Genomic DNA, 25,526 nt, shown 5'->3' with positions numbered 1-25,526 from the left:
TATGAGTGCCTGTTGGGGTAATAAATGTCTGTTAATGGAAAGTGGACATGCTATGACGGTGAAAAAAGCAAGAAATGAGAGTACCGGTGAGGTACATGATACGCCCAACAGGAGTTTGATGGAAAACCATATCTATATTAATGAATATGTTATAGGTATGATTCAAGTCTAATTATGTGAAATGTTTGCAATAGGATGGAAAGAAAGAAATGTTTTATTTAACTACGCACTCAACACATTTTATTTACGGTTATATTTGCGTCAGACATATGGTTAAGGACCACACAAATTTTGAGAGGAAACCTGCTGTCGCCACTACATGGGCTACTCTTTCGATTAGCAGCAAGGGATCTTTTATTTGTGCTTCGCACTGGCAGGATAGCATAAACCATGGCCTTTGTTGAACCAGTTATGGATCACTGGTCGGTGCAAGTGGTTTACACCTACCCATTGAGCCTTGCGGAGCACTCACTCAGGGTTTGGAGTCGGTATCTGGATTAAAAATCCCATGCCTCGACTGGGATCCGAACCCAGTACCTACCAGCCTGTAGACTGATGGCCTACCACGACGCCGAGGCTGTGCAATGGGATGGATGAACAGTTTGTTTTCTTGAACCAATCACCATCCCAAGTTATTCCTACATGTGAGGTTTGATGGTTCTATATTCATCTGTATGCAAGATATGGTCCGGACAAGAAAAAGTTAAGAGATGGACACTGCCATATCATAATACGACCCATCATAGGTGGGCGTGTAAAAACACTCATGGACAACTAGAGATGATCTTCTTTTTTTTTTTTTAAAGGAATAGGACAGCACATAGTGGTTATTGGTGTATGAAGAGAACTGGTTGAACTGGTGAACTAAATATATAACTTCATATAAATGGCATCAAGTTGAAGTGTTGTTTTGTTGAGCGACACCACTAAAACACATTATTAGTCAAATGCTGGATGTCAAACATATAGTAATTTTGACACAGTGCTTCAGTGAAAATCGGCTACATTTTTCCATTAACAGCAACAGATATTTTATTATGCACTTCATACAGACAAATATCGTGGCCTTTGATAAAGGAGTCATGGAGTACTGGTTGTGTCAAGAAAATATCTCTCATTTTATATTAAAACACACCTTAAAGGGACAGACCCTAGTTTTTAAACACCGATCATCCTGGTGCTTCCAATACTAAAAAATGCATTTTTCACATTTTAAAAAATGCATGTGCATCTGAGAAGTAGCGGTTATTGATTCGAGTTCGTCCATTTTTAAGGATATTTCCCAGTTTTACCACCACAAACTCTTCTTTCACTGTAGTGTAGCTTTATCCAAATGTGTTGCAGGTTTGTAGATTAACCAAACTTGGTGTCCATTTTATTTTTTAAGGATATTTTCCGGTTTTAACGTCACAGACTGTAATTTTATCCAAGTGTGTTACAGGTTTGTAGATTAACCAAACTTAGTGTCCATTTTTTACAAGCTAAAACTAGGGTCTGCACCTTTAACAAACAAATGTACAGTGCAGTATGAACATTTCCCAAATTTTGTGTATTCCTGGTCTGCACCTTTAACAAACAAATGTACAGTGCAGTATGAACATTTCCCAAATTTTGTGTATTCCTGATGATGGTTCTACAACATGGATTATTTTATGTTTTAAAAAAAAGAAAAAAAGCATTCATTTCCAAGGTTCACCATCTGTTTTTCAAACAAAATTCCACTAGACTCATAAGCCATAACATTATAATTTAGATATATCCTACTCTCACCTCATATATTAATGGAAAATCCCTAATAAATATTCATATGCAGCAGTCATAATTTATATGGTAAATCTACAATGCATTTGTGCATACTATCTTCCATACAAAAAATCCCCTGCTGCTAGTTGAAAAGTTAAGTTTTGTTTTTGTTTAACGACACTACTAGAGCACATTGATTCATTAATCATTGGCTGTTGGATGTGAAACATTTGGTAATTCTGACATATAGTCTTAGAGAGAAAACCCCGGTACATTTTTACGTTAGTGGCAAGGGATGGTACAGACACATATCACAGCCTTTGATGTACCAGTGCACTGGCTGGAACGAGAAATAGCCCAATGGGCCCACCGACGGGGATCGATCCTAGACTGACAGCACATCAAGCGAGTGCTTTACTACTGGGCTACATCCTGCCCCTCTAATTGAAAAGAGTATCCCATGTGGTGGCGGAATCGTTTTTCTTCTAATTATCTGTGTGGTATTTATATGACAGACACAATATAACATAAGTTAAAATGTATCGAGTGCATTATTAAATAAAAAATTATTTTTTCTTTCTTGGCAACAGCAGTATTCAGTGCTTTATTTAGAGTTGCCGACACTTTTAACTTTGACCCAGTAAGGCCCAGAACACACCAGGTCTGGGTCTAGATCCGTGTCTGGCAAGTGTGGTGTAATTTGACCTCTATTACTGTAACATGTTATCAATATATATTAATGCGTTCATATCTTTAAATAAATTTACTTCTATAAACATCAACAATATGTATAAGATATCTACAAATACAAAAAAAATACCATGTACATGTAAGTTTGTCTTTCAAATTTTGGGAAAAATATAACACTAGCTTTACATGATTTCTAATATCTTATTAATATACAAAAACCCCACCCCTTCCCCACCAAAACTAACAAATACAAGTTAATACATGATATTTTATTCACAATAACATTTTAAGTTATCACAGAAAATGCGTGGCCATTACATTAAATAGAAGGCAGACAAAAGAAAAATAATTCATAAGTTTAACAAAATTACAAATGTTAACAAGTTCTACTGATTTGTTTACTTGCATCCAGTTTCTAAACAGAGATTCTCTCATCTGTCTCTCCACCTTTTTTTTCCAGCTAATGAACAAATTCCACTGATTTAAAAAAACATCTACATCAAATTATTAAATTGAGATACCTGTATCTCTTCTCTTTTTTTTTTTGCATTATAGTAAATGCTTTTTTCAGCTCATGAATAAATAATATTAACACATACAGCAATCACTAAAATCAAAAGTATCTAGTCATAGTTATATACTGTCACAGTCTTTGGGTTTAAACCGTCATTTATCGAATAGCTACTAAGATGTGGAACTTGAGATACAATGTAACTGTACCTGTAGTAATTGTTTGTAAACAAACAGAATCATATACCAGTTGTTTAGCCATGTTATTGATTGCAAAAGTTTATAGTGCGCAAGAATATTATACTACGAGACCGCATAGTGTAAACAGACAGAATCATATACCAGTTGTTTAGCCATGTTATTGATTGCAAAAGTTTATAGTGCGCAAGAATATTATACTACGAGACCGCATAGTGTAAACAGACAGAATCATATACCAGTTGTTTAGCCATGTTATTGATTGCAAAAGTTTATAGTGTGCAAGAATATTATACTACGAGACCGCATAGTGGTCGAGTGATATAAATCTTGAGCACTATAATCGAGTGCGATAAATAACATGGCAAACAACTGGTATGTGGTTCTGTATTTATTACATACCACCTTTCTATAATTATGATTAACAAAACTTTAATTAAGTAACACGACTTACTTCTTCTGGAAAGTTGATCGAATTTTATGCAATTGACAGAACGTTGAGTGTCTTGGCTAGGAACATGATGTCATTCGGGTGAATACGTACTATGCATGCAAGATTTTGTATCACACGTTTAATAAAAAATTTTTTTTTTAATTGCATGATCAAAATTGTCTTTATTACTATGGGTATGTAATAAATTTTAATAACACACAGTTTTAACAGATATATCACCGGTGACAAGACATAAAATATTGTCTGAAAAATATAGACAATATTTTTATCACCAGTATTGCCAAGAAAAAAAAGAAAAAAGAGAGAAGAAAACAGTTCTAGCACAATCAACTGCTCCAAAGGTTCTACAAAAAAACTGTCCAGCACACTTCACTACACCGTAATGACCTCTTTTCATCAGCTAGTTAAGGTCTCACTACACAGATGCCATCTGCCATTGAAACCCATGTTAAATTGCCCAACTTCAAATGAAGGTTGCCAATAGAACAGGTTCTCACTGGCATTAACAACATACACCATTGCAAACATACATTATAAGCGCATTTATTTTCACTCCAAAATTGAGACCATTTACATTTCCGTCTCAGTTTTTTGCTATAGGACCGCATCTGGCTGTAATACCGGTCCGAACTGGTGGTTCGTTAACCGATTCACTCCGGCTGTCTCTTACGCTATACACTTATGTCCCAAAAGGTCAACGCACAATATTACAAAATAACATGGGCAAAATACAGCCAGAAGGCTTACCATTACACATACATATTGTTTTAATTCTTCACCATTTCCTAGAAGTGAATATGTGAACCATAACATGTGTCACAATTAGGAACTATAGTGGACCGTGATGAATGAACTCTCACCCGGAAGTGACCTGTGTAGTGAGACGTAAGTCTTTTTGTTCAGGTTTAGACAGCCCTTGCTATCTGTTGCTTATGTCAAATGATACTTGTGACATAATATTTATTACCCACCTGGTGAACATCTGAGTATGTCGTACAAATTCCATACACATCAACAAGTGCAAAGTTGAAAAGTGACATCATTTCGGTTAGTCACATAATCTTCCCTGGTCTTAGCTGTGTGCATTCGCATGTCTCATTGAGTAATTTTAGAAGTAATTGTGTCACATTATTTGATGGTGGGTAATAAATAAAATACCACTTGTTTTTGCTAGATAACATTTTTATGAAATTCATGAACTTCCCATGGTATCTTGACTCACTTTTGTTTGGTCAGATACTAAACTTTGTTTCGTAAAAATTATATCTAGCGAAATCAAGTGTAGTATGCTACATATATCATACTTGTGAAATAATATAAATTGGCTGAGAGAAGGAGCTATATCATGTTACAAAGATAAGATGCATTTAATTTCATATAATAAAACACCAAGACTAAGTCCACTACAAAATAGATATCTGGGACTAGTCTTTCTCTAGATGTCCCCCCCATTGCGAACATACTTGAGAAAAATCCATCCATGTAGCTCACCAAAATGCTAGCTCCAAGGACTGATTTTCTTGCGACTCGCGACAGAAAATTACTTATAAAAACACACAAAACATTATGAACTTATATAAGAATTTTCAGTCATGATTGATTGAAATAATACAAATAATATGTCCGTGAAGATGTCAACAATAAATAATTACAAGATGAGCTGCTTAAAAACCCTAAATAAAAGAAAGAAATGTTTTATTTAACGATGCTCTCAACACATTTTATTTACGGTTATATGGCGTCAGACATATGGTTAAGGACTACACAGATTTTGAGAGGAAACCTGCTGTCGCCACTACATGGGCTACTCTTTCCGATTAGCAGCAAGGGATATTTGCACTTCCCACAGGCAGGATAGCACAAACCATGGCCTTTGTTGAACCATTTATGGATCACTGGTCGGTGCAAGTGGTTTACACCTACCCATTGAGCCTTGCGGAGCACTCACTCAGGGTTTGGAGTCGGTATCTGGATTAAAAGTCCCATGCCTCGACTGGGATCCGAACCCAGTACCTACCAGCCTGTAGACTGATGGCCTAACCACGACGCCACCGAGGCCGGTAACCTAAATAAATACACTGTATTATCAAACTGGATAAGAATTATTTTGTTTGGTAGTATTTTACATTCCTAAAACCAACCTCTTAACATCATAGCTGTTGTTTTAAAATGAAATACATTCTGCTAAACGATGAAAGTTACCTTCAATTTGAGTCTAAAACACCAGACACATACTTCTAACGACCTAGCAAAATTAATCAATGTGAGCCTTGTATTTGGTTATTAGGGAAAACAAGATTTTTTATTGATGAAAAAACAAATTACATAAATCACTTTTCATTTTCGACATTCTGCTGAAGGACAAGAAAGTGGTTTTCTTGTATTTGTTGATAAATCTGACATCACTGGTTCGCATCTGCTCGTGAGCTTTAGAAACTAATTTTTTGTTAGTTGTTCTGTTTTGTTTAACGACACCACTAGAGCACATTGATTTATTAATTATCGGCTAATGGATGTTAAACATTTGGTAATTTTGACATCTAGTCTTAGAGAGGAAGCCCGCTATATTTTTCCATTAGTAGTAAGGGATATTTTATATGCACCATCTCAGACAGGATAGCACATACCACGGCCTTTGATAGTCCAGTCGTGATGAACATGTGTCACATGAGACTATTAAGGTGCAAGACTATTGATTAGTTCACAATATATTTTGTATTCGCTTTTCTTTTGTTGTTCAGTAAATATTTACTGATTAACTTTTCCACATACCGTAGAATCTTGTTGGGTCAAACTCAAAAAGAGTTGATTGAATACACCGCAACACTTGAACCAAAAACGAAGTCCCGAGTTACACTTACATATTGTTGACTAAATGGTTCGGTTGAACACTTTCTCAAGCACTGTCAGGGTTCGAGTCAACGGGATTCAATTGTACTTACCTTTTTAATACCCAATGGCCGTTGTTTATTTTTCTATTGGGATGTAGTTAAACATTCATACATTGATTTACTTTAACTTTTTATGAAAATTATAAAAACCATGTTATTATCACAGCCACCAAATTACACTATTTTCCTATCTGTCCAAACACCATGACACATTTTCTAAACTGATTAAACAGGGACGATGTTGCAAAACAAAATAAACTGTGTCCACAGATAAGTTAAGAATGACTTTTCATAACTGGCCAGTAGCATGAACATAAGACTATGTAATGGCTGTAATTATAGTCCGAAGTAATATCTGATTGGTGGGCCAGGTATATCATTACCGGCGTCGTCCTCAAACGCTACAATAAGATCAACGTATTTCTGGCCTCGACTTGGTTTCAACAGTTTAACCATTCTGGAAAAAAGAGAAGAAAACATGTATATTTTAGTCAGTGTATAATAATAATTTTAAAAAATCATATCTGTGATAAAATGACATTGACTAGTAAAAACTGTCAATAATAGCAGCAGGCAAATTTTGGAATTACCAGAAACTTTAATTGAGTAAAGTAAATTTTAACATTATCAGCAAAAAATACGCATATTAATTTAGAGTCATTTGTGTTGAACCTCAAGCTGTGAAATTTATACACACACATTATTTTATAGCTTACAATGTGCTTAAGACCATGTCTTAATTTTTATGAAATTTTACATGTCTCTTAACACAGGCTAAGTTATACTTACGTTTGTGGCAGTCTCTTCTTGTGTACATGCAGGGCCATTATTGGCATGTATACAATTTTCACACCACACACAACAGAGGTTGCTGTAAAACCATACTTCTCCTAAAACACGGAGAAAGAGAGAGAGAGAGAAAAAAAAAGAATGAATGAATGTTTAATGACACCTCAGCACAAAAATACACTTCAGCTATTGGGTGTCAAATAGGTCAGAAAAAAAAAAAAAAAAAAAAAAAAAAAAATCCACACAAACCCCATAATATCTAAAGCAGAAAAAATCCTTGTAGATAATAGTCTACGCGTATATATAAGCACCTTGTACATTATTCAATGCAGTTTGTTTTTTTGCTAATTTTACTACATGTGTAATGACTTGAAGATTTCATTTCACTGAAGAATTCACATGTGTTCTCTTTTGTGCTTATTCTGAAGAAAAATATCAGAAACCATCAGGCCTCAAATGTTTACAAATGAGAGGGCAAGGCCATTTGACCTAGACCAATGGAGATTTGAGAAGGAGAGGGGGACATTACAGTCAGAAGGCAGGGTAACAAGGCAAACGTAAACAAGTGTCTTAATACTACAACACAGGGAACATTTTGTTCAGCATCGCATCGTGCTTTGCTATGCAAGTTTCAGAGATTGAAAAGTATCAATTTAGAAACCACCTTACAAACACTTTGCATGTATCACAAAGTGCACTGTGACGTTTAGATGTTGAACGTCTTTTCAATGTCAGTATAGTTACAAAGACTTGTAAATTCTGATAAAGACTTTCTACTATTTATTCCATTTTTTTTATAAGCTGTTGTAAATGTTTAATACAATTAATATTAGACTAAAACAGCTGTTTTAAACATGTTCCGTTATAGAAAAAAAATTGTAACCTACTTTGAAGTGAGCTAGGAACTGCTGGAGTGTGAAGGAAATGTTTCCTTTAACTTCCCAGTTATCCCACATCGTGAAAGACAGGCCGTCTCTGAAAAATAAAACACACTTTTTGTACGGGTTGGTCTTTAACAATATCAAGCCAGAGAGACCACATATTCTAATAATTTTTTCCCCATAACCAAACAAGTTCATTCAAATGGAAGGAAAAAGATAAAAGTTTAAATTTTTTTTAATGATACCACTAGAGCACAATGATTTATTAATCATCGGTATTGGATGTGAAACATTTGCTAATTCTGAGGGAACCTACATTTCTCCATTACAAGCATAGAATCTTTTACATGCATTTTCCCGTTATATTATTATAGTAATGAGATTTGGTAGTGTTAATTTCAATGGATTTTGTCTTTGTCATCACCATGGAGCAGCAAATGTCATTTCTTTAAAATGATCACTAACATACACATATTGTTGTGCTTTCTCCAATAATAATAATAATATAAACAAGTTTGTTTTGTTTAATGACACCACTAGAGCACATTGATGTATTAATCATTGGCTTATATTGGATTTCAAACATTTGGTAATTTTGACATATATTCTCAGAAAGGAAACCCGCCACATTAGTAGCAAGGGATCTTTTATATGCACAATCCCATAGACAGGATAGCACATACCTCAGCTTGTGACATACCAGTCGTAGCACACTGGCTAGAACGAGAAATAGCCCAATGGGCCCACCAACGGGGATCAATCCCAAATCAACCGTGCATCAAGCGAGTGCTTTACCACTGGGCTACTCCACCCCCATAATAATATAAAGGTGGATACACACCTAATAACAGTTTTTTCAGCAGGACCTGGCTCGGACAACAGTATAAGAGGAAGAGCTAGGTTGAGAAAACAGTTCTTGTATTTCTCTATTGGCAGGTGGTCTATCACTTTGATGATTTCCAGGGACACCAGACCCGATATAGCTGCCGTTGTCGTGGCAATGGCAGGAACTATGTGACCAGCGATGCGTTTTATTTTTAGTCTGTCGGCATTCTCGATACTGTACATCTGGGCTCTCAAGTTCTTTGATAAAAGAGATTCAGATATAGTATATTCAAATCATTTTAGAAATAATATTCAATAACATAAAAATAATTGTATGGGGTTGTTGTTTCAGAAAATGTGTAAAATACCCAACAGAAATTAAATATAGATGTCTAGGAACACGCTACTTTCAATTTACAAACATATACAGTGAAACCTCTCAAAACAGGACCCTCTGTAATGCGAAATTTCTCCAAAACAGGACCCTCTGTAATGCGGAATTCCTCCAAAACAGGACCCTCTGTATTCCTCCAAAACAGGACCCTCTGTAATGCGGAATTCCTCCAAAACAGGACCCTCTTTAATGCGGAATTCCTCCAAAACAGGACCCTCTGTAATGCGGAATTCCTCCAAAACCGGACATTTTTTCATGGTCCTTTTGTAAAAATCGATACAGAACTTAACCTCTCTAAACCGGATACCTCTTAATACCAGACATTTTACTTGGTCCCGAGGGTGTCCGGTTTACATGTGAAATATTCGACAATATATTTTTTAAGAATTACATACAGTACACAGTGTTATATACAGGTTATTTTATTTTTAAAAACTCAAACCCTGCTGCATTCATTGTCAATTTTAACACAAATTCAGTCAATTGTAATGCATTTTGTACATAATAAACATGAACACGATTTAAATAAATCTACTGACAAAAAAACCCCAACACCACCTCAAAAATATTTCTATTAAAAGCGGATATTTCCTAAATTATTTTCAAAACTTACTGCAGATGCGGCAATAAAATCTATGTGGCCGTTTGTATCGTCATCTTTCTCAAACTCCACAGGAAGCATCTGGCTAAACACTGAAAAAAACAAAACACTCTCAAAATAATTAATATTCTGTATAGCTGGTCAGTATTGACATTTTATGTTTGGTATTGGTATCAGTGTCGATATTTTGGGGGTAATTTACCTTGGGATTGGTGCGGTATTTGGTATTGACACCCATACCGATACCTATACCAATACTGAGCAGTTTTGGGGTGTGCCTGGCTCTAAACACATTCCTGCATAATGTTCATATTATTCCTTCATCCAATATTACCATGTTGCTCATGTGAAAATTTGACATGCTAGATTTTCTGTGTTAAATTGCCTCCAACTTTTATTGGGAATATGATGTCCACACGCTTTTCCTGTCAATCAGTTTGAGTTAGTGTAATGTTTTTGGATATATTTTTATAGTGTTTTACTTAATTGCGAGAATATTTTGGTATTTTGAGGTTTGCTCAGTACAGTAAATCAGTATTGATACGGCTAAAAGAATACATGTCCAAGAGCCTAACTCTGTCAAACATGGATAAATTTCATTTATGTCAGTTATGGCCCTTGAATAAATTTTCATGAAAGTTTGTTTTGTTTAACGACACCTCTAGAGCACATTGATTTATTAATCAATTAATTAATTGATCATTGTCAAACATTTGGTAATTTTAATATATAGGCCAAGAAAGGAAACCCGCCACATTTCCCCATTAGTAGAAACAGATCTTTTATATGCACCATCTCATAGTCAGGATAGAACATATCAGAGCTTTTGATTTTCCAGTCGTGATGCACTGGCTGGAGCCAGAAATAGCCCAATGGGCCCACCGACAGGGACTGATCCCAGACCGACTGCACATCAAGCCATGGAAGTCAAACTTGATCTGGCTATAACTATCACAAATGGGTATATCCACATTTAAGTCAAACTTGATCTGGCTATAACTATCACAAATGGGTATATCCACATTTAAGTCAAACTTGATCTGGCTATAACTATCACAAATGGGTATATCCACATTTAAGTCAAACTTGATGTGTAAAAGTACATGATAAAGCTGTATATACAAATTTAGCACAATATCTTTACACATCACCAAAAATAGTCTGGAAAAATATATGTGGGACAGACACAGACAGATGGACAAATAGACAGACAAAACCTGTAGTCTACTAAGCAGGGATGGATTGGGCTAAAGCTAAACAGTGGCGGATCCAGAAAATCCATTTAGATGGGGCCCCAACGACATGAGGTGGAATGCCAATGGAACTTTGGGGGAAGTTTGGAGGGGATCGTAAAAAAAATGAAAATTAATATATAATAAAATTATAACTGTCGCAAAATCCCCCCCCCCCCCCCCCCCCCCCAACCCCGATCCGCCTCTGCCAAACATCATTTTACAAATTAATATCTGTGCTGACCTTGACCTGCAGATGCTGACTGATAGATGACCTTCAACTTGTGACCCGACTGCTCCAGTTCATCGCCACTGATCACCATTGGCTCCACTACCTCCTCTCTAGGTGCACTTTCATTCGTCTCGATTTTCTGGTCAAATATATATAATATATAAAAATTATAATACTGAAGATAAAGAGAAATATCTTTTTGAAAAAAACCCACAAACATGAAATGCAGAAATTGAAAAAAAGTAAAGTTTGTTTTGTTTAAGGACACCATTAGAGCACATTGATTTATTAATCATTGGCTATTGGGATGTCAAAACATTTGATAATTTTGACATATAGTCTTAGAGGAAACCCGTTAGTTTCCATTAGTAGAAAGGGATATTTTATATGGACCATCCCACTAACAGGATAACACATACCACGGCCGTTGATATACCAGTCGTGGTGCACTGGCTGGAATGACAAATAGCCCAATGGGCCCACCAACGGTGGTCGATCGCAAACCGACCGCGCATCAAGTGAGCGCTTTACCACTGGGCTACGTCCCACCCCCAAAAACTAAAAAGTAATTTATAAACAAAACAGCAATACTCTCCCCTAGAGAACAATGCCATCTGCTGATAGAGTTTGAAATTACATACTTCCAAATTTAATTTTTTTACATTTATTTTCCTTCCAACAGGGAATGCCTTTTTTCATACTATGGAATTTACTACAAGGTTTCTTTTCTGAGCCAACTGTTTTCTAAATTGCACACAAAAATTGTTATTTTTTTTGGTTATTTCCAAAACATTTTTTACTTTTATTCTTATGTGAAACCAAACTGAAATTATTAACAAAAAACATTTTTGAAGGATAGGACGGACTATATATTTATGTACAAGTACCTTGTTTGATGGTCGAAATGCTGGCACTGAAATGGTGTCTAAAATAGGTTTAAGGTTTTCTGGCAGCAAATACTGAAATAACAAAGATACATTAATTACTAAAAGATGGTAAATAATAATCCATAAATTGGACACTGCACTTCAATGTAACTTCATTAAACCATACAGATTTTTTTCTTTACAAACAGTCCAAAAAAAAAAGAAAAAAAAAAAAGGAAAGACATAGTTTGAAAGAAAAAAAAGAGGTTGTTTTCTTGAACACCACCATTAGAGCACATTGGGCTCACCAACGGGGAGCGATCCCATACTGACCGCGCATAAGGTGAGTGCTTTACCACTAGGCTATGTTCCACCCGACAAAAAAGAAAGAAAGAGAAAAAAGAAAGGCACGTTTTATTTAATGATGCACTCAACACATGGAATAATTTGAACAGCCCAGTACACTGTTTAGTGGCTACTCCTACTAGGTGAAATATTGTCTAGGGAAAGAGATAAAATCTGCTGCTATCGCGAAGGCAACTAAGGATAGTTTATATTCACTTTTCCACAGACACAGGCTTAAGAATTTGTCATCAATTGCAATTTTGGAAGGTTTTTGTTGAAGCGAAAATGCTCACTTATGGAAATTTTGAGTATACCTCAGGACAGCACACACCAGTCACAGAACACTGATTAAAATGGAAAATAACAATGTGTTGATGGGGAACCAATATTGTGAATCAGATGAAAACAATTTCACTTTATTAATTACTGACTTAATTTTTTAATTAATTAATTAATTAATTACTAACAATGGGTAAAGAATATAACAATAGGCAATGTAATTCTTTAGTATTAAAGCTATAGTTTAAGCACATTGATTAATTAAGCATCAACTATTGGATATCAAACAATTGGTAAGACTGACAGTCATCAGAGGAAACCGGCTACATTTTTCCATTAGCAGAAAGAGATTTTCTATATACTCTATATACATCTTCTCATGGCACAATATTTAAATACGTACCTCCGGTTTCCATGACACCCCACTTATATCTGCGTAAAGTCGAGCTGAACTTCTTATAAACGACATGTGTCTGCAGAAAAAAATTAGAAAAATAAAAACTAACAGCCAAAATTTACAAAAAACATCTATCCCTTAGTCATGTGCAACTTTCTCAAACAGCTAGGTGTATTTAATAATTACGTTAAACACAGATGTTTAGTGAGTTATACATGACTTAATTTGTCTCCGTTTTAGAATTAGTTAATCTTAAAGAAGTGCCACGATCACCTTGCATAATTTTGGCTCCAAGCCTGCAGATTTACAAGATAAAAATAAGGTTTTCTTTCTGCTTGAAAAGGTTTATAGTGATGCAAATGTTAAATAAAAATTCTGTTGAATTAAATGTCTTGCCTACCATAAACATATTCCATTATACATCTCAAAGCACAACCCCTGCAATTGCCCACAGCAATCGGCAATGCCGTGGAGATTGCCGTGGAGTTGTTAATTCTTCATTACACTTTTTTGCCTTGGACTATGTTCAGGGTTTTTTTCAAGGGCATGATTTTTCACCGTGGACATTTTCTTAATTGGAGGGGTAGAATACATTAAAAATTTTAATTAATAAATTTATTTTATTTTTGTTTAAACATGCAGTTTCAATGGTTTAGTACCAATAGTTTGTGAGAATTGGAGCTAAAGACAAAAACAGAAATTTTGGAGCTAAATGCAACAGTTCATGACGTCGCCATTACTGCTATAGAAAAATTCCTGTATCGTCAAGGATACCACACTTCAACTTACAGAGAGTCGTCAGCCTTAAACTCTAGCGGTGTTGGAGCTCGCTTCGGAGACTGCCAAAACGGACCTGAAGGAAACAGATATAAACTCTTTAAATTGTGATCCTGAAAAGCTGGCATTTATAACAACAATCTCTCAAGTGGTCAGGCTAAACATAGCTGATGTGGAATGACACAGATGGCCACCAAAGACAATCTAAAGTTTGTTTTTGTTTAATGACACCACTAGAGCACATTGATTTATTTATCATTGGCTAGTGGATGTTAAACATTTGGTAATTTTTTTCTCAGTCTTAGTGGAAACCAACTATATTTAGTCATTAATAGAAAGGGATTTTTTAAATGCAACATTCCAGACAGGATAGCACATACCACAGCCTTTGATATACCAATCCTGATGCACTGGCTGGAACGAGAAATAGCTCCACGGGCCAACCAATAGGAATTGATCATAGACCAACAGTGCATCAAGCATGTGCTTTACCACTGAGCTACATCTCGCCCTTAAACAATCTCTCAAATGGAAATAGCTGATGTGGAATGACACACATGGCCACCAGAGACAAGCATACAGTACAGCCACAGAGACAAGGAGTGGGATGTGAAGTTGGCAGAAGTAGTGTACAGACAGATGTCAGGGCTCACACTGGAATCACTCTTGTTTTAGTCAATTTTCAGATATGTAGAGTATTAAACAAATATTTATTAGCCAAATACTAAATGTTGTAGCCATTTTGTTTAAAGATTAGCAGTTGGCTAATTTGGCTATGGGCAGGGTGAGCCCTTTGATGTGCTATCAGAGAAAAATATTATAACAATTAATCAGAAAAAAATAAGAAAAAAAGTTTGTTTTGTTTAATGGCACCACTAGAGCATACTGATTTATTAATCATTGGCTATTGGATGTCAAATATTTGGTAATTTCGACATATAGTCTTAGAGGAAACCTGCTACATTTTTCCAGACAGGATGGCACATACCACGGCCTTTGATATACCAGTCGTGGTGCACTGGCTGCAATTAATCAGATGCAGCTTTGTGGAATATATAAAAAAAACCCCACATAATGTGGTGGAAATATCGCCCTGTGGATGATGTTTGCCATGTTGAAACGTCAAAATTTCAGCCACCTATAGAGTTCTTTAAGATATCTCATTAAATAAATAATAATTATGGCTTAAAAATTGCATTATTTGTGTTTGTCGCATGTGTTAAATTATATTTGACACCTCAAATTAACAAGATTAAGTTATATATTAAAGTTTAGTTATTTTATAATTGAATAGCAAATACTAAGTGATCTGTGAAACTTATGTAGTAAATTGCAACAAGATCCTGCATAAAATGTTCCCTGTAATCTCTTGCTTTCAATGCTTGCTTCAACAGCTTGTAAAAAAAAAATCTTTTTTTTTCTTCAAAATTTAGAAATAAATACATGTATGATTTTACCACTGTTGTTGGATTGCTGGATAAAAACAACTGACTAATGATGTGGGATATCAGATTATAACAAGCAAAAAAAATAAAAATACGATAGTTATCTCCGTGTAGTAGACAAATGTATAATCATCATGACTTCTCTATAATTTTTCCTTTTAATTCTAATCTACAAATAACAATAGATAGATAGAATAGATGTTTAATGACACCCCAGAATGAAAAATACATCAGCTATTAGGTGTCAAACTATGGTAAATGTAAACATTAAACGATGAACCACATCAATATAAAAATTCAACCGTTAAATTAAAACACTGTAAATAACTGTGCAAAAAATACAAATATCACAGATAGATAAAATTAAAATGTAGAATAAAAGTCAGTATCACATAGAAATTGTAATAAAAGTTCGTGGTGGAATCGAAAGGATTCCATCACATTTCGTTGTCCAAATCTATCTTTTCACTACAAATAATGATGCCATGACTTACTTCCATCTTCAATAGTTGTATCTAATGGGAAACAATGTAACAACTGCTTTGCCTAAAATAGAAAAATAAAATCAAACTACAGGAGTGTAATACATACATGTAGAGGATACTCCCCTCGTGTCTTGTGATATCATAATTTATCAGCACGAGTTGATAAAAGTATGAAATCCGAGGCATGCCGAGGATTTCTATACTTTTATCAACGAGTGCTGATAAATTATGGTATCACAAGACACGAGGGGGGTATTCTTTTTATCATCCATTACCGTTCTTTCATTTGCGACAATTGTAAACAATGTCAGTAATGTGGGTTGAATGTCACTATATTTGGCAGTGGTATACTCGTAAACTAGCAGAACAACAGTGGCGTGATGTCACTAATGATAAGTTTAGTGCTGAAACATATAGTGATGTAACAAAATATATCGCAGGAGATATCGCAAATTATAATGCCTGCGATATCTCCTACAAAAGCCTTTAATGGATGATAAATAAAGATACAGGTATGTTTAGTTTGAAGGATGATAAATAAGTATCTTGGTCGGCGAAATGCCATGGAACCGATCATCTTCAAAAGGCAAGAATCTTATTCTGTGCCATTACTCCCACAAGTACCCATGGACTTTTTCAGACCATAGTAATGAACACCAATGGGTGCAACTTGCAACTATAAACCAAATTTCATTGATCTCGGACTTAGTCTGTGACAAACGGATCTACATGCAAAACTTTAATTTTAAGCAAAATGCCAAAGTATTTTAGTTAAAAAGGTTTAATAAATTAATTTTTAATTCTTTTCACATGCGCTGTGATGAACATCCATAGCTGCAACTATAAACCAAGTTTCAAATGTTGAAATAATTCCTGGGTTATGTAGACCACCTGCCCTAATCCCCCTGGACCTGTCCTGTTCTACCTGCACAAGCCCTGTTGTTCCCCCATCACCTGCCTTGATCCCCCTGTACCTGCCCTGTTCCGCTTGCACAAGCCCTGTTCCCCTTACACCTACCCTGATCCACCTGTACCTGCCCTATCCACCCTAGACAGGGATAAGCTAAATATAATAGGGAATCTGTGTAAAACAATTTTTACAATGTCCTGCACACGTACCTTGTGGTTGAAGTATTTCTCAAACTTGATTCGTGCCTGTGTGACACACCCGACCCAGTCAACCGGTCGAGTCTCGGCTAGTTTACACACCTTCACAGCACTCTCCAGGTGACCTCCTTTGATCAAAGTCTGCAACGAGAAAATACAGAAACGTCACAACATATATCAACATGTATGAACATACAGTGAAACCCCTGTAAACTGGACACCCTCGGGACCAAGTAAAATGTCAGGTTTTTAAGAGGTATCCGGTTTAGTGAGGTTAAGTTCTTTACTGATCTTTAAAAAAAAGGACCGTGAAAAAATCCAGTTTTGAGGGAAGTCCGGTTAACAGAGGGTCCGGTTTTGAGAGGTTTCACTGTATTAGACATACAGGATTAGATCTTTTGATGGGCTGGGGTGGGTAGTATTTTTTTTTCCCACCTGTGGCAGGTTAAAACACCCAAGTGCTTGCAATCTCTTGCTAGACTAGATTTGTTTCTACAATTTATGAAAAAAAAGAAGCCTGTTTTGTTTAACAACACCACTAGAGCACATTGATTTATTTATCATTGGCTATCAAACATGTGGTAATTTTGACATATAGTCTTAAGAGAGGAAACTCTAAATTTTTCCATTAGTAGCAAGGGATCTTTTATATACACCATCCCACAAGATGCATATAAAAGATTCCTTGATACTAATGGAAAAATGCAGCAGTTTTCCTTTAAGACTATATGTATGACATCCAATAGCCGATGATTAATAATCAATGTGCTCTAGTGGTGTTGTTAAACAAAACAAACTTTCTAATATCACAACAAATAAAATTCAAGGTGCAAAATAATAATAAATTTTAAAATTTTAAATGGTAATGTCAAATAAACAGAGCATTGAAAGATTGCAATTTTTTTGGTCCAAGCAAACAGTCATTTAAAAATAATGAATTTCTTTATTAATTAGATGTGATGTATGATAGGCAACACAAAGAAGATGGGTACACATCATTTGTATTCACTCACAGTTCTTTTCTCACTCAGTATATTTTCATGTCTGTTTAACCACTGTTACAGAAATCAAGGGAATTGATTAATTTCTGCCCTAACTTAGATTATGGGGAGCCACTGAAGATATTACCACATTGATACCATTATAAATTCACATGCTAAAGGGAGATAAAAATTACTCTTCTTGAACTAGTCTCAGGGAACTGATGGGGCATGAGAGGGATGGCTCCCCTTAAACGAGTCAGAAGGAAGGAAATGTTTTATTTAACGACACACTCAACACATTTTATTTACAGTTATATGGCATCGGACATATGGTTAAGGACTACACAGATATTGAGAGAGGAAACCTGCTGTCGACCACTTCATGGGCTACTCTTTTTCGATTAGCATCAAGGGATCTTTTATATGCACCATCCCAGACAGGATAGTACATACCATGGCCTTTATTACACCAGTTGTGGAGCATTGGCTTGAACAAGAAATAGCCCAATGAGGCCACCGATGGGGATTGATCCTAAACTGACCACGCATCAAGCGATTGCATTACCACTGGGCTACGTCCCACCCCTTTAAATGGCGAGGTCTGCTGTTAAAAATAATGGTGTGCATGCTTCAAAACAACCAGTATTAGTTTTCATCACCACCCAAACATCAGTCACCGTACCTCTATCACAGCTTGGATATTGGAGTTTGTCGACCAAAATTTGTTGTAAAGATTCGGCTTTTGTACAAACATCTGCTCAAACTGAAAAACAAACGAAACAAAAATATACTGAAAAAATGTAAAGAAAAACACTTTTTATTTTTATTAATTTCTCAATACATTTTTTTTTAATGCAGAATGTTTTATATTTAGGCCCCACAATTAAAAAAAAGAAACAATAAAAAGAGAGAGATTTATATTATTCATCCTAATGGTATTTAAAAAAAATTTTTTTTTACTTTGGGCTGTTATAAAAAAAAAGTTATTCTCTTGATGATACTGACAAACAAAAATGTTTTCTCCTTAACCCTTTCCAGTTACTGTTCTTCTCTGTTCAGTAGCAAGAATTGATTTCAGTGTAAGCACACCCCTACAATAACCAGTGGAACTGACCTTGTCTCTTGCCCACTGAATACAGTGCTCTATAGTGGCAGGAAATGACTTCAGTGTAAGCACACCCCTATAATAACCAGTGGAACTGACCTTGTCTCTTGCCCACTGAATACAGTGTTCTATAGTGGCAGGAAATGACTTCAGTGTAAGCACACCCCTATAATAACCAGTAGACTGACCTTGTCTCTTGCACACTGAATACAGTGCTCTATAGTGGCAGGAAATGACTTCAGTGTAAGCACACCCCTATAATAACCTGTAGAACTGACCTTGTCTCTCGCCCACTGAATACAGTGCTCTATAGTGGCAGGAAATGACTTCAGTGTAAGCACACCCCTATAATAACCTGTAGAACTGACCTTGTCTCTCGCCCACTGAATACAGTGCTCTATAGTGGCAGGAAATGACTTCAGTGTAAGCACACCCCTATAATAACCAGTGGAACTGACCTTGTCTCTCGCCCACTGAATACAGTGCTATGTAGTGGCAGGAAATGACTTCAGTGTAAGCACACCCCTATAATAACCAGTGGAACTGACCTTGTCTCTCGCCCACTGAATACAGTGCTCTGTAGTGGCAGGAAATGACTTCAGTGTAAGCACACCCCTATAATAACCTGTAGAACTGACCTTGTCTCTCGCCCACTGAATACAGTGTTCTATAGTGGCAGGAAATGACTTCAGTGTAAGCACACCCCTATAATAACCAGTAGACTGACCTTGTCTCTCGCCCACTGAATACAGTGTTCTATAGTGGCAGGAAATGACTTCAGTGTAAGCACACCCCTATAATAACCTGTAGAACTGACCTTGTCTCTCGCCCACTGAATACAGTGCTCTATAGTGGCAGGAAATGACTTCAGTGTAAGCACACCCCTATAATAACCAGTGGAACTGACCTTGTCTCTCGCCCACTGAATACAGTGTTTTATAGTGGCAGGAAATGACTTCAGTGTAAGCACACCCCTATAATAACCTGTAGAACTGACCTTGTCTCTCGCCCACTGAATACAGTGCTCTATAGTGGCAGGAAATGACTTCAGTGTAAGCACACCCCTATAATAACCAGTGGAACTGACCTTGTCTCTCGCCCACTGAATACAGTGTTCTATAGTGGCAGGAAATGACTTCAGTGTAAGCACACCCCTATAATAACCAGTGGAACTGACCTTGTCTCTCGCCACACAGTGTTTTATAGTGAATACAGTGTAAGCACACCCCTTAATTATACCTTGTCTCTCGCCCACTGAATACAGTGTTCTATAGTGGCAGGAAATGACTTCAGTGTAAGAACACACCCCTATAATAACCTGTAGAACTGACCTTGTCTCTCGCCCACTGAATACAGTGCTCTATAGTGGCAGGAAATGACTTCAGTGTAAGCACACCCCTATAATAACCAGTAGACTGACCTTGTCTCTCGCCCACTGAATACAGTGCTCTATAGTGGCAGGAAATGACTTCAGTGTAAGCACACCCCTATAATAACCAGAGGAACTGATCTTGTCTCTAGCCCACTGAATACAGTGTTTCATAGTGGCAGGAAATGACTTCAGTGTAAGCACACCCCTATAATAACCTGTAGAACTGACCTTGTCTCTCGCCCACTGAATACAGTGTTCTATAGTGGCAGGAAATGACTTCAGTGTACAGTAAGCACACCCCACTGAATACAGTGTTCTATAGTGGCAGGAAATGACTTCAGTGTACAGTAAGGGAATTCTTCGTCAGCAGGGTCTCTCTGTAATAAACACAGTGTTCTATGGTACAGGTACAGTAAGGGAATTCTTCGTCAGCAGGGTCTCTCTGTAATAAACAGCAGCAAATAAGTGAAATAAGGGAATTCTTCGTCAGCAGGGTCTCTCTGTAATAAACAGCAGCAAATAAGTGAAATGAAGTGAGGAACAAATACATGTACAAACAGACCACTTGGCGCCACACCCCATACCCCTGTTACATCAAAATAGGATTCTGAGAAATGTGGCAGAAACACTGATTACGTAAAATCTGGGAAGTAAACATTTTTATAATTTATAGAAAGAACCATAAGAGAAAAAATGTATACATGGAGGGGAAAACACATTCTTGAAAAATGGAGAAAAAACAATGAAAGAGTAAACTTCCTTTTTTTTTTTTTTACCACTCTTAAAACATTATTATTGTACACTCAAATTATTTTGTGGCAGAAAACCTGGATGGGATAGGAAAAAACCCAATACAGGTAGGTCCATTGATGAGATTCAACTCTAGGACCCAAGCATCTCAGGCGACCACATTACCAACTGGCCTAACTTCCACCCCTTCAGTAATAAAAGAACGTTCTGTGTTCTCTGATGGTCCCCTCGACCACTACTCACCCCGGTTGGGCTACTGGAGCTCTTTTGAACCTGCAAGCACAGGCAGTCTATCCTCCCACCCATGCCAAACCCTTTTCCTGTCCTGGACACAGGAGCTGGCTTAGGCTGACACCTGTGCCCTGACAGGCATGCACTACAACAGCTTGTTCTGAATGTGCACATTAAACCCTATGACCTGACCTGACCTGACCTGACCTGACTTGACTTGATGGATAGTCACATACCTGGCTGTTGTAGGACTCGGTGATGTGTGGCACGATGACTTGTACGTGACCTTTGGTTCCCATGGTACCAGACTCTAGAAGAGCCCTCTGCGTTGTGACACATCGACTGAAAAACAACAACAAAAAAACACTGATCCATGCAGCAATATTCACTAATGTTAGGAAGGAAGAAGGCTTTATTTAACGACACACTCAACACATTTTAATTATGGTTACATTTGTTTGTTTGTTTTGTTTAATGACACCACTAGAGCACATTGATTAATTAATCATCGGCTACTGGATGTCAAACATTTGACAATTCTGACACACAGTCATCAGAGGAAACCTGCTACATTTTTCTTAATGCACAAACAGATCCTTTATATACACTTCCCCCTCCACACACACACACAATATCATTCCTATGGGCCGTTGATTAATTGGTGAAATGGTTCAAAAAAGAAATTCTCAACCAAATTCAATTAATTGGAACATATCTATCTCATACTGACTAGCCCTTACCAACTAATGAAATAAACACTCATCATGACATCGACCCAAAGAGACACAAGTGACACATTTGACTGAAAAACCCAGCTTCATACAGCAGTGTACACCTCACATAACCTAATATCTCCAACTAATGGAATAAAAAACACTCGACTATCCATAAAAATGATCAATACGAAAAGTGAAGACATTACCATTGTTCAATGATACCTATACACAAAACAGAAAAGACGACACCCAGGGGGCCTTAACTCTGCCAAAAAATGACACAAAACGTAAATAAAATATGACCACGGTCAGACAGAATGGCTACGCACCGTGCCAAATACTACATCAACTCAATGAAAAATGTATCTGCAGCTGTACTTTAAAAAAAGAAGAAGAAAACAAAGAAAGAATTCAATTAAACCATTCAGTGCTTCCAACAAACTGGAGTTCCCTGTGGGAATGGCCATCTCCTTTTAATGTGTCTTGATGGAAAGAAAGAAAGAAATGTTTTATTTAACGACGCACTCAATACATTTTATTTACAGTTATATGGCATCAGACATATGGTTATGGACCACACAGATATTCAGAGAGGAAACCCGCTGTAGCCACTTCATGGGCTACTCTTTTCAATTAGCAGCAAGGGATCTTTTATACGCACAATCCCACAGACACGATAGTACATACCATGGCCTTTGATATACCAGTCATGGTACACTGGCTGTATCTTGATACTTTTTGTCGTGTCTGCGCTCAATTCTGTTTTGTCAGCATATTTAAAAAAAAATTAGTTTTCATCAGAAATCAATAGCTGTTGAATAATATCATTGCTGGCAGATGCTACGTCTCAATAATGTGCATTAATATGTTTGTATATGTCAGACACAATATTTCACGAGAACCGTTGTTCTGTTCGCATGTTGGTTATGCAACTTTAAAAACACATGAACCGCCGTGTTGACCAATTAATTTCTAAGATTAAAAATATCCTATTAGAAGTCAAATTGAAAATCTGTTTATTTTTTTTAATACATTTGAATCACCAATGTAGCATAGAACCGTAGTTCAAGCGTTTTACAATTAGGTAGGTCTAACTCATCGGTTACTAGATCTATATTCACGTTACCTAAGATTTTGAAGTATAGTCCCCTGATATGTCAGTTTCTAAACATAACACCAGACAATTGAATGAATGAATGATTAAATAAAGTAAAGTACACCACACCACTAGAGCACATTGATTTATTACTCATCAGGCTATTGGATGTTAACCATGTGGTAATTTTTGACACACAAAGTCTTAGGAAGGAAATGTTTTATTTAACAACACACTCAATACATAAAGACTTTTGTTTAATGACACCACTAGAGCACACTGATTTATTAATCATTGTCTATTGGATGTCAAACATTTGGTGATTTTGACACACAGTCATAGAGAGGAAACCCGTTACATTTTTCCATTAGGTCAGGTCAGGTCATAGGGTTTTACGTGCACATTCAGAACAAGCTGTTGTAGCGCACGCCTGTCGTGGGCACAAGAGCTGGCCTTGGCCGGCTCCTCCGTCCATGACATGAAAGGTGGGGGGGGGGGGGGGGGCAAGGAGGGACCGCCTGCGCTGGCAGGTGCAAGGGAGCACCAGCAGCCCGATTGAATCGGTAGCAGGCGGGAGGGGTGGTGGTGGTGCTATGGAATTTCAATGGAGCTGTTAATGCCAAAGAGAAAAGGTGCGCATTTTTGTTGAGGACATTTGGCGCAATTTTGAACGGTCAGTCGAAAGGTAAATGTGCGAGCTAGTATAGGTTTTAAATCGAGAATAGCTCGTTAGTGGGTCGAGAGTAGCTCGTTAATTATAGACCTTCGTGATTCTGGTTGTCTCCCTAGGTTGTCCGTAGGGTCCTTATAAGGACCTGACCTCTTCTGGTCGTGGCATGACAACCCAGAGGAGACTGGTAGGCAAGGCGTTTTGTTCCGGGGTGGTCGACGTGTTGATGTTGGCATGGTCCTCCGCTTCCTCCTTAGTGACACCAAGTACAGTTTTCCAGCAGCAAGTATTTGGGGATTGGGTGGGGGAGGCTGATATTCTTTTGTTTGGCCTCCCCCGGGTGCATTGCAATTGTGTACTCGGAACCGGTATTCTTTTGTCCGGTTCCTTATTAGAGCATGTGCTGGGCCATTAAATGGGGGGCGGATGCATTGTTATCATTAGTCAATGCATCTTGTGTACTGTTGCGGTGAGCGTGTAGTCTGTATGTAGTCCTAGTTTGGTGTTAAGGTTGTACTTAATGTCTTACGTCCCTACTCTAATGATTCCAACGGTCTTCACGACCACCCCTCCCCCTCCGTCTTTGAGTAGCATTTAACACAATGGCGGGGGGGGGGGGGGGGGGGGGGGGGGGGGGAATTAGACTAATCTAGGTATCTAATTTAAAGGGCAAGCCCTTATAGTGTATGTATTGGTTAAAAAGCCTATTGCTTGCATAGTTAATTTATTATTAATGAACACGCAGGGGAGCAACGAGCATCTGTCAAGTACACAACCAAATGCCACAGATCAACAATGACCAATCTTTCCACATTCACACATTCAAACGACACCCCAGTTTAGTTAGGTAAATAACTTTGAGCTACACCCGTCCTTTGACTATTACTTTATGGAAATGACTAATTGATGAAATGACTAATATCTATTTTCCATTAATAGCAAGGGATCTTTTATATGCACCATACCACAGACAAGAAAGCACATACCATGGGCTTTGATATACCAGTCCTTGAACACTGGTTGGAGATGGGAAAAAACCCATTCAGAGAATGGGTTCACTGAGGTGATTCATAACCACTAACAATCAACAACTAACCCACTGTCCTGGACGGACAAGCCCAGATAGCTGAGGTGTGTGTTCAGGACAGCGTGCTTGAACCTCAATTGGATTATAAGTATGACAATAAGTTGAAATGAGGTGATTCGATGATATGACACAGAGACTTCGGGCGAGCACTATACTGACTGAGCTAGATTCCATAAAATTCGAGTCGCTACAACAAATCACAAGCGAAAAGTTGGTGTGACAAATCACGTAAGGAGAACATCGCTATACACATACCTATCAATGTATCTGCGAGCCTCCAGATTATCCAGAGCGTTCACAATGATAGCTTGACAAGTCGGTATGACAAATTGCATAACGAGAACGCCACCATACACATACCTGTCAACGTATCGA

At 37.1% G+C, this 25,526-nt stretch overlaps 1 protein-coding gene across 3 annotated transcripts in view; it reads right to left on the bottom strand.

Annotated features, from left to right (window-relative positions):
- Positions 1 to 5,535: 5,535 nt before the first annotated feature.
- Positions 5,536 to 25,526, bottom strand: part of LOC121380779 (ubiquitin-like modifier-activating enzyme 6) — a 60,391-nt gene continuing 40,400 nt past the window's right edge. For 2 of the 3 annotated variants that reach the window (XM_041509765.1, XM_041509751.1), the window contains exons 22-36: positions 21,819 to 21,924; positions 21,077 to 21,101; positions 20,830 to 20,894; positions 18,807 to 18,887; positions 17,154 to 17,282; positions 16,044 to 16,095; positions 14,117 to 14,180; positions 13,334 to 13,403; positions 12,328 to 12,399; positions 11,453 to 11,579; positions 9,989 to 10,068; positions 8,998 to 9,239; positions 8,163 to 8,250; positions 7,276 to 7,376; positions 5,536 to 6,943 (exon numbers count right to left, since the gene is read on the bottom strand). In XM_041509765.1, the coding sequence (XP_041365699.1) occupies positions 6,823 to 6,943; positions 7,276 to 7,376; positions 8,163 to 8,250; positions 8,998 to 9,239; positions 9,989 to 10,068; positions 11,453 to 11,579; positions 12,328 to 12,399; positions 13,334 to 13,403; positions 14,117 to 14,180; positions 16,044 to 16,095; positions 17,154 to 17,282; positions 18,807 to 18,887; positions 20,830 to 20,894; positions 21,077 to 21,101; positions 21,819 to 21,924 (1,423 nt within the window). In that variant the 3' untranslated portion in view covers positions 5,536 to 6,822. Of the gene's footprint in view, positions 6,944 to 7,275; positions 7,377 to 8,162; positions 8,251 to 8,997; positions 9,240 to 9,988; positions 10,069 to 11,452; positions 11,580 to 12,327; positions 12,400 to 13,333; positions 13,404 to 14,116; positions 14,181 to 16,043; positions 16,096 to 17,153; positions 17,283 to 18,806; positions 18,888 to 20,649; positions 20,708 to 20,829; positions 20,895 to 21,011; positions 21,044 to 21,076; positions 21,102 to 21,818; positions 21,925 to 25,526 lie in introns of all 3 variants that reach the window. The other variant, XM_041509756.1, reaches the window with a different exon arrangement.

This window comes from Gigantopelta aegis, chromosome 2, assembly GCF_016097555.1.
Source record: "Gigantopelta aegis isolate Gae_Host chromosome 2, Gae_host_genome, whole genome shotgun sequence".
Classification (NCBI taxonomy): Eukaryota; Metazoa; Mollusca; class Gastropoda; order Neomphalida; family Peltospiridae; genus Gigantopelta; species Gigantopelta aegis.
Note: the sequence above shows the minus strand (reverse complement) of the source record. Positions and strands in the feature narration are given on the sequence as shown.